We start from the raw sequence: 10,562 nt of genomic DNA on the forward strand, positions 1-10,562 counted from the left end.
GGGCACCAGCGACTACGGCGGAGACTTATTGGTGCTCTCTTTGTACTTTCTGGAGTGACTTCTTTGTACTTTCTTGAGAGGATTTATTGGTGCTCTCTTTGTACTTTCTGGAGTGACTTCTTCAAGATATTTCTTGTGGCTAAGTATTTCTTGACCTCTGCTGATAAATCTCCACACTTTCTTTGTAATGTAGACTGGATATCCTTGAGACCTTCTTTCGTCTGTTACAAAGCATCCTTGGCCACATTGCACAAATCCAAGATCCTGAGGGATCCATCAAGAAGCTTCTCAACCTGAACCTGAGATAAAGCCTTGTTGGTGATAGATAGGCGAAGCATCTTGTCAAGAGAATCATGTAAGTCTTGAAGGTTGCTTAGTCTTTGATAAATAGAAGAGCTGGAAGATGAAGAGGCTGCCTCAGAAGATCTCAATCTGGTCAACTGCTCATCAACATGAGCAGCTTGTGGATGTTGCATAGAGGGAACACTGTTAGAACGACCATGGAAAGAAATAGACATTCTTGTTTGATCTTTTCTTTCTCTGGCTTGATATGAAGAAACTACTTAGATTGTTGTTCTGTTTTCATTGGCTCTCTGGTCAATACATATATACAAAATTAAGGAAGAGAGACATGAAGAATCTTTAGGTAGTCCAAATTTAAAATCATAGAAAACGATGTTTGTGAAATGTCTTCCTCCAACCATTCACCCTAACGCATCATCCAATGTGCATAAGAGAAATGGTTTTATAAAATATTGTAATGCAAAGCCAGCATGGCCTGGCTTGTCTCCTTGAGGCATATGATATCAGCACCACTTGTTGTACCAGCTTATAATCTTAATCTTTTTGAAGGATGCTGCAGATCTTGTCTGCCTCCTACACTGCATAATTTGATCTCTTTCAAGTATTTTGAACGCCCTTGTAGTTGTGTCATAAACTGTAATATACTAATATCTATTGGTTGCACATGAGGCTTTGAGAGTGAATATATGCATGAATAGTGCTGTTATCATCAACTCAAAGGAGACAAGCCGCACTGGATTTGCTTTAAACAAAGCCAATAAGGATTAGAATCCCTCGTGCACATTCATCTTTTTTGTTTTATACAAAATACTTGCATTTTTCTTGAAATATGAATCATCAAATCTTATATTTCCGGAGGGGGACAATTGATAAACAGCGCCAATAATATAGGCATGACCAAACATTCCTCACCACCATAAGAATGAAAAATATGACAAGGTGTGTAGAAGTGATTTTTTTTTCCTTTATGGATCTTTGAGTTTTTCTTTTAATTCAAGGTATTCTTTTTCTGGTGGATTAGAAACTTTATTTGGTGGATTCCAAAATTCTATTCTTCAACTTTTTTTACTTGTAAAACTTGATGTCGATTTAGGCTTGGTGTCTCATAAACCTAGCGATTTTTTTACTGCATTAGGAGGGGATATATTTTCTGAGTAGAAGTTGTACATGGTATTTGGAAAATGTAGTTCTACAATTTTATATCCCATATCTATTTAACATGTAGCTTCATAAATTTCCTATTTTTCCATATTTATTTAACATATAGCTTCATAAATTTCCTATTTCCATATTTATTTAATTTATAGCTTCATAAATTTTATTTTTACATATACAATTAAGTGAAGGACCTTTGAGTTAAACATATTAAGACATAAGAGATGTTACATAATATTAAAAGCAAATTTTACGCAGAAACAATTTTTTTTGTGTCATCACACAGAAACAATATTATATTAAGCAAATTCAATTAAAAATAAAGATTGTTATGCGTTTTATTATTATTTTAAGTAACTTTACATTATAATGTAATATCTTATATATGAGTTAACATTATTGATAATATTTACTTAATATGTTTATATATCTATATAAGAATTTATGATTTTTACTAATTATGATATAATAGAGATTTTAAAATTTTGGGATTTTAATTTAAAGCTTTCTTTCGGAGGTAAGCTTTAAATTTAAAAATTGACAAACCTAAAAAATAATATTTTAGCGATGCTCTTTTATATTTTAAAATAAAATTCGATAGTATAATATATAAAAGTTGCATATATGTTTTTTCTGTTGTACCAAATATTTAAAAATGGCAATGATTTCTAAAAGGACGTGAGTTGTTTTGCGGCCTGGTAATAATATATAAAAGTTGCATATATATATTTTTCTGTTGTAGATATTTAAAAATGGCAAGGATTTCTAAAAGGTAACACATGAGTGGTTTTGCGGCCTACCAAAATCCCATGTCTCGTTTAGGATTGAACTAAAAAAAAACTACAACTTGTCTTTAGTCATCTCAATTTTTAAGCTTCTGAATATTGGACTTTTGTTTTCACTTGTCTTTAGCAGGCATTTCCTTAACCTAAATCAGAAGTTATGGTCGATGAGCGCGTCTCACTAATAACAACAAAACACTCTTGATGTTGTTTTTGCGGCTGTTGCACTTTCTTCTCAGCCTCCCACTTGGATTTTGCTATGGTTCCATCACTCACAGGCTCCTATGACTGAATAAAATCAAAAGCAAAAGTCAGATTTCGAAATATGGACTAGGAGAATAAAAGTCATGTAACCCAGGACCTCATAGTCCAGTGGTACTACCTCCTTGGGGAGGGGAGGTCGGCTGTTCGACTCGCGGGGAGGGGGAGGCGTGCCCAGGGCCCGTAAAAAGGTACATGCAAAGGCTGGCGCCGGACCTAGGTGGGGGGCCGCAAGGTCAACACCTGGTTAATCAAAAAAAAAAAAAGAATAAAAGTTGTAAGAACATCTTCAACTCATCTCTATATTTACCTATATAATAGTATTTAGAGCCAAAACTATTCGAACTCTACTCTATTTTTTTCTTTAAAATAGAAATTATTATATTTTTCTTTATTTATAGAGAAAAATAGCAGAGAAGTTAGGACACACACCAAAGAACTTATGCGTTATTAGCCCTATACCAATTTACACTATTTACAAACTGTATATAATCCATATTTCCGCTGCTACCCCTATAGCCATGTCAAAGAATTCTTATCAAACATGTAGGAAAAATCTTAACTGAGATCTGATAAGATTTGATTTACTGATACATATATGTGCAAATATTGTTTGATGGAAGCTTATAACTCTAATATCTAAATCTTTCTGAAATTCAAAATATTCATCTCTCTTCTTTTTTCATCTATTTTCTCTTAGCTTAGTCTCCTATTTCCACAAGAACAATCCTAAAAATTCATGTCTGGAAAATTAAAAGTAGAGAACAACTACGGCAAGCGCCATCTTGTTCTATTTTTGTTTTTTTCTGCTTGTTTCTTCTTCTTTATCTTAACTTATAAATCCATTTATCAATGAAATATTTCATTTTTTCCAATATTGTTTCCTGTGTGAATGTAAATATTGAATCTTTGATTAGTTTTTTTTTCTCTATCATTATGGTGCTCTAAAAAAATCAGATAGCTCCGACACTTCTGTTTGTAGTTGTAATAAAGAAGAAAACTTGATTATTGCTCAGCTTTGGTAGAGGCTCTTATGATCTTATTGAAACATGATTTTGATTCTTTTTTCCCAGAAACTCTGAAGAAAAGGTTTTTTATTCATCTTTTAACAATCGCCTGGTCTCACCATGGACAATGGATGGCCATGAGTTTGCTGATAAACAAAATGATTTATGTAGAATTGGTGAAGATTAAAGAGGTTAAGAATTATGATACAGAGAAAACTGAGATGAAGAGTAAGGAGGTTATGTTTGAAGTTGAGATCTTTGCACTAAAAACAGACTTAGCCACGCGAGATGCCCATATCGACGCGTCGAACAAAGATTTCGAAAACAAGCTGAGATACAACACTTTAATGGCAGAAAAAGCTGGAGTTTGTGATAAAGTAAACCAGCTAAAATCTGAGATGAGTACTAGAGAAATCCAAGATAAGCAAATGGAAGAGCTTATTTGTTAACCGTATAAATATTATATTAACTGTGTAACAATCAACAATATCAACAAATCTGTTTTTAATCCCAAGTAACTCATTTTTTATACGTGTATATATTATATTAGATGTCTAACAATTTGACATTACCAATAAATACATATACCTAAACATTATTCGTATCTTCATTTCATATGGCATATCTATGATCTTGACTTCTAATTGTATTGAGAAATGCGATATATATATAACAAGTTTTATGCTCATGTAATTTATTTGTTAACCGTGTAAATATTATATTAACTGTCTAACAATCAACATTACCAACAAATCTGTTTTTAATCCAAGTAATTCATTTTTTATTCGTGTATATATTATATTAGCTGTCTAACAATTTGACATTTACCAATGAATACATATACCTAAACTTTACACGTATCATTTCATATGGCATAGCTACGATCTTGACTTCTAATTGTATTGAGAAATGTGATATATAGTTCTAACAAGTTTTATGCTCGTGTAATTTATTTGTTAACCGTGTAAATATTATATTAACTGTCCAACAACTTGAAATTACCAATAAAGCAGTTTTAATTTCAACTAGCTCATCTTTTAACCATGTATATATTACATTAGATGTCTAACAGTTTGACATTACCAACAAATAAATATAAATAACATTATGTGTATGTACATTTCATACACCCTAACTATGATTTTAACTTCCTACGGTATCGAGAAATGTGATAAACATAATTCGAACATGTTTACTCCAAGTAACTTATTTGTTAATTGTGTAAATATTATATTAACTATCGACTAATTTGACGGTCTCGTCTTGATCTTCAGATGAGTAGAGGAATCTTCGAAAGAAAGAAGATTAACTTTGGGAGAGAGAACTCATGATCTTATTTGAGATTATGGTGATGAATGAGTGTGATTATGTAAATAATGAATTACGGTAGAACATTTTTTCTTTGTTTAGATTCATTTGGAAAAAAAAATATTTGAAGAAGGAGGAAAAAGAAGAAGAACGACAATGAGAGAGAAATATCTTTACAAATCTTTTCAATATCAAACTAAATATATTTTGTCAGTTACAGTCATACACACTGAACTGAAAAAGTGAGTCATGAGGGAAAAAGGTCTTATGGTCATTTCGATTACATCTTATCCACAACTATTTCGACTCTTTTACTGTTTTTGGTATTTTGTTAATTTCATTGTTTTCTATGGTTTTTCAACAAATTACCTCGAAATATTATTTCTCTATATTTGGAAATTGTTATTTTAGAGAAATACATTTGAGAAAAACCCATTTCTATTATAGAGAAAAACCCATCTCTATTTGATAAAAGTAAAGTGAATTTGATAGAAAATAATGTAAATAAATATATTAATATATATAATTAAAAAATTGTTTAGTGATAGTGTCATAATATTTTTATTTTAATAATTTTAAATATTAAATTTATTTGAAAAAAAATCAAGTAATTTAAATATTTTATTTTTTATTTTTCAGATGATAAATTTAAATAAGATAGTTTTTGATTCAGGTTGTAAAATGTAGTAACCATTTGAATATTTATGATTATCCGGTTTTATACCTATATATTAAATGAGAAGTTAACTTTTGCTTAGGTGTCAATCATAGTGGGAATTTCAGAAAATTTGTTATAATTTAATTAGTTGAAAGATATTCAATTTTTAATTATGTTAATCAGATCTAAATTAAAAGGTAAGTCTATAACTAATTAATATCACTTACTAAATAGTCTAAATGATATTATAAATAATAATTCATGGTAACAAATTGTAAAAATTATAGAAAGTATAATAATGTTTGATTAAATCTTTTTATATTTATATACTACATAAAATAATTAGTAGAGTACAATTTATAAAAATCGATATAACGATTTTATTTTCTTATATAAAATATTATATTCATATATAAAGAATTATACTAGTTATTAGTGTCTTATAATGTCCATATATGTCCTATAAGTCATTTATAAATTTTTTTTAAACATTTATAAAATTATCTATCATGGCTTAGAAAATAATTTTATCTTAATTTTAAATTATTTATATGAGTTTATAAAACATTTAGAAAAAATAAATTCTCCTATATATTAAATGAGAAGTGACTTAAGTGATTTTTTCTTACATGTCGATCATTTGTGAAGTCTTAAAAACATTTTTATGCTTCTTGGTCGATAAATTTTAATTTATTTATATTAGTTTAGATTTAAATTGAAAAATAAATCTAGAACCAACATATCACTTACCAAATAATCTAAATTATATTACAAATAATTATTTATGAAACTAATTGTTGTAATTATATAAAGAATAATAGCGTTTGATCAATTCTTTTTTATAAACTAAATAATATAATGAACGAAACTTCTTATAACTTTTAATTATTTTAATTAGATATAAAATAAAAAGTAAGTCTAAAACTAATTATTATCACTTGCCAAATAACCTAAATGATATTACAAATAATAATTAATGGTAGCTAATTTTCAAAGCTATAGAAAGTGTAATAATGTTTTATAAATTTATTTATATTTCTATACTAAATAAATATGAGTAGAAAATAATTTATAGAAATCGATATAATGATTTCATATTCATATAAAAATATAGACGTATCTATAATAATTATTTATCTCTTATAATGTCCATATATGCTTTATAAATAGTCTTTGAAGATTAGACAGATTATATTTAATGGAACATTTGAGAATTTTGATTTAAAAAATGTTTTCCATTTAAGCAAATAATATAGTAAATAAGTTAATGTTTTAACTGAAAATAATTCTAAGATGGATTTTGGTTAATTGATTGTATGTTTTGTATTACTATTTAGAGAGATAAATAAATATTTGGCAAAAATAGGTAAAATTTAGGAAAACATTAGCAAAAATTTAATAAAAAGAATGAAATGATAATGAGAAAAATAAGAAGATGCACAATATGTATTGGGGAAGTAAATGTGATAATTACATATATATAATTCCACAAACATTTGTTATTACTAAATATTCATCAGTTATTCTTACAACAAATTTATAGAAACTTTACGAGTAATTTTTAAACTATTTGAAATTAAAAATTATATTTTTGTGTTTCAAACTATATGACATTGTATACATAATAAATATTTTCATACAATATTTATATCCGTGAATTTTCACAGACACCTAATTAAAATTAAATATCAAGACGTAATTAAAAATGTGGTTCGCCATAAACATTTTACAGTTTAATTATGCCAATTATGAATAAATAGTATATATAATTACTAAATAAAAAAGAAATCAAAACATTTGGATAACTATGGTTAGTATCAAAATCGTAATTGACATGCCCCAAAATGTATTGGTAGTAAAGATTTGTTTCTAATTCATTTTAAATATATAAAGTAACAAATTATGACAGAATACAAAAGAATGACAGCAAATATTTTAGTGTCTCTAGTGTGGAATTCTAGTAAATATGCTGGGTAATTGGTGAGTGTATATAAAAAGGCGGCCCCCTGCTAAATATGTTTCTAAAAAAAACGCAAATAGCTTTCTTTTTTTCCTTTTCTAGTAAAGTGCCAATTACACCATAAATAAAGACTAAAGATGTAAACTTTTTATTCAAAGCTAATAGATTTAATATCTTAGTTGGAACTTGATTATAAATTTTCATTCAAAAAATTCAGTTGATTACTTGAAAGATTTCTAGTTGATTTACACCAAAAAAGATTTCTAGTTGATCGTAGTTTCTTACTATAATTGGTTTTGACTCGATGGCTGATTTCAGTTTCTCCCTCTTTTGAATGTCTGAAAATGACATAACCGATTACGTCATTATGCTTATATCATATCTTACGTCATTAATAACGCGGCTTCCCAATGTGATAACGCATTCAGTTTAGTATTAATGGAGAAAACATATAGTAAAAGATAACGCATTCGGTTTGTGCCTGTACGTTAAATCCTCCGGAGAGAGAGAGAGAGAGAGAGAGAGAGAGAGAGAGAGAGAGAGAAAAAGTTTTGAATCTTTAATAAGATGTCAGAATTAACATTGGCCAGGTTATCTGATTTAGAATCACAAGAAGGTGAAGGTTCTCCTTCATTAATGTCACAAACCCTCTCCAGGGATCCACATGCAACCTCCGGCGGTAACGATGACAGTGATGGTGGACGGATTCCGGTAGAAGAGTGGCTGCCGATCACGGAATCAAGAAAAGGGAATGTTTACACTGCGACGTTTCATCTTCTCTGTTCGGGACTTGGTTTCCAAGTGCTTGTTCTCCCTGCTGCTTTCGCAGTTCTCGGATGGTAAAATATCTTATCAAATTTAAACTCTCTCTATTCATCACTTTCTCGGATCTAAAGTTCCGATTAGTAATATTTAGTAACGTATACGTTTTTAATTTGTAAGTTGTATACTATGTACTATTTAGTTTTTTTTTGTATATAATATGTACTCACTTAAAGATTCTTTTGTCCAGGTTATGGGGAATGATAGTTTTAACGGTGGGATTTGCATGGAAGCTTTACACGATATGGCTTCTTGTTAATCTCCACGAAGCCGTAGACGGAATACGTTTCAGTAGATACTTGAGACTCGCAATTGCTTCATTCGGTAATATATAAAAAAAATCTATCAAATTCTTTCGAATTTTGTCGTTTATCGTTGCTTGTTGTTGTCATGAAATAATATAATATATAGGTGTGAAGCTTGGGAAACTTCTGGGAATATTCCCTGTGATGTATCTTTCAGGAGGAGCTTGTGCAATTCTGGTTATAACCGGAGGGAAAACAATAAAACAACTTCTAGATATTATGTCTGCAGATGTCACAGTGCCACTTACTACCTTGCAATGCTTCTTGATCTTCAGCATCCTGGCGGTGTTCATGTCTCAGTTTCCGAACATGAACTCTCTTTTTGGACTCTCCTTGGTCGGTAGTGTTATGGCCGTAGCATATTCCACCGCAGTATGGACTTTACCTCTAGCTAGTGAAAGGAATCAAAACAATGTCTCTTACACTATAAAGGATACAAGTTTCGATAACATTATCAACGCTATTGGATTTATAGCTCTTGCGTTTCGCGGGAGCAACCTCGTCCTAGAGATACAGGTCTTAAGATTGAGAAAATCACATTTTAAAACTGTTTTTTACGTTTTTCAACTTAAGTTCTCTTTCGGTTAGTATTGACAAGGTTTGTTGTGATATTTCTAGGGTACTCTACCTTCCGATTCAAATAATCCTTCGAGTAAGACAATGTGGAGAGCCGTGGTGATCTCTCATGTGATCATCGCGATTTGCATGTTTCTAGTAGCCATTGTTGTATATTGGGCATACGGAGACAAGGTATGTCAAAGTATGATTATGATTTATATAATATTCTTTGGTGTAGGTTTCACATAAGTCACTTCATAATAGTTTGTTTTTTTTGCTTACGATCCACAAGATAAATATTTGTCTCCCTACGATATCTCCAATACACTAATATACTCCTTTACGAGTAGTATATATTTTTGTTGCCATTGCGTTAAATTATTTGTTTGAAACAATTGATGCTTTAATGTTAATTCTTGTATATGATAGATTCCGGCTACGGGAGGTCCAATAGGCAACTACTTGAAACTTTACGAACAACACTACTCAAAGCAAGCCGCTTGTTTCATACACCTAACGTTTATCTTCTACTGCTTATGCTCATATCCGATATACTTGATGCCATCATGTGATAACTTGGAGATGGTGTACATAACCAAGACACAAAAGCCTTGCTCCTTCTTTGTCCGGATGATGTTGCGCGTGTTATTTGGTTCGGTTGGTTTCTTTATAGCCGTTGGATTCTCGTTCTTGACATATCTTGCTGTTCTTATCGGAGCAGTAGGCTTGCTTGTTACGTCTACGTACCCGTGTTTCATGTGGGTATCTATCAAAAAGCCCCAGAGGAAAAGCTTGATGTGGTTGCTTAACGTTTTGGTGGGAAGTTTAGGCGCGTCTCTCAGCGTTTTGCTTGTGGTTGGCTCGGCTTTGAGATTGGCTGATAACGGTTTACATGCAAACTTCTTTAAACCCTAGAGCATATTCTTGCAACTACGAGGCTGTTTGTTTCACCATATGTCATTTTCATCCTGCTGATCCATTTATATGATCAATCCAGATTTTCTGGGACAGTTTGTTTGTCTATCCAGATGGTTCATCTAGATAAATTCATCTAAATAGACTTATATTTTTTAATCTCTATTTCAATCTAAATTAGTTTAATAAACAAATTATTAAAATATTCTTGTTTTGATTTAATCATATGTTTGATATTAATTTTAACTATATTAACTTTTATTATTTAGTCTAAGTAGGGGTTATTGGCTGTTGTATTTTAATGGATTTGAAAATCCAAACTAAATCTAATGTTATTGGTTCTGTGATTTTCAAACATGTATTAAAATCATGTGTTATTGGTTTAATGATTCATAAATTTTATATCAAATCAAGTGTTATTCAATCGTACAGATTTACTAATATATTTGATTTTATAATGGATTTGAATGGATTTTTTTGATTTTTAAGTTAAAAATACAAAGATTTAAATCCGAGGAAAAACTTCCG

At 30.1% G+C, this 10,562-nt stretch overlaps 1 protein-coding gene across 1 annotated transcript; it reads left to right on the forward strand.

The window, feature by feature from the left end:
* The first annotated feature begins 8,001 nt into the window (after positions 1 to 8,001).
* On the forward strand, positions 8,002 to 10,086 carry LOC106333344 (lysine histidine transporter-like 7). The gene is made up of 5 exons (XM_013771798.1): positions 8,002 to 8,273; positions 8,447 to 8,580; positions 8,668 to 9,077; positions 9,180 to 9,311; positions 9,549 to 10,086. The coding sequence occupies exons 1-5, from the start codon at positions 8,002 to 8,004 to the stop codon at positions 10,032 to 10,034; spliced, it is 1,434 nt and encodes a 477-aa protein (XP_013627252.1). The 3' UTR covers positions 10,035 to 10,086.
* The last annotated feature ends 476 nt before the right edge of the window (positions 10,087 to 10,562 follow it).

Source organism: Brassica oleracea, chromosome C3 (genome assembly GCF_000695525.1).
Source record: "Brassica oleracea var. oleracea cultivar TO1000 chromosome C3, BOL, whole genome shotgun sequence".
NCBI classification, from domain to species: Eukaryota; Viridiplantae; Streptophyta; class Magnoliopsida; order Brassicales; family Brassicaceae; genus Brassica; species Brassica oleracea.

Bases quoted from the DNA above. Each gene is read 5' to 3' on its own strand.
- LOC106333344 (XM_013771798.1), top strand. From the start codon at position 8,002: ATGTCAGAATTAACATTGGCCAGGTTATCTGATTTAGAATCACAAGAA. The intron at 9,078-9,179 runs GTCTTAAGATTG...TGATATTTCTAG, and splicing joins ACCTCGTCCTAGAGATACAG to GGTACTCTACCTTCCGATTC. The intron at 9,312-9,548 runs GTATGTCAAAGT...TGTATATGATAG, and splicing joins ATTGGGCATACGGAGACAAG to ATTCCGGCTACGGGAGGTCC.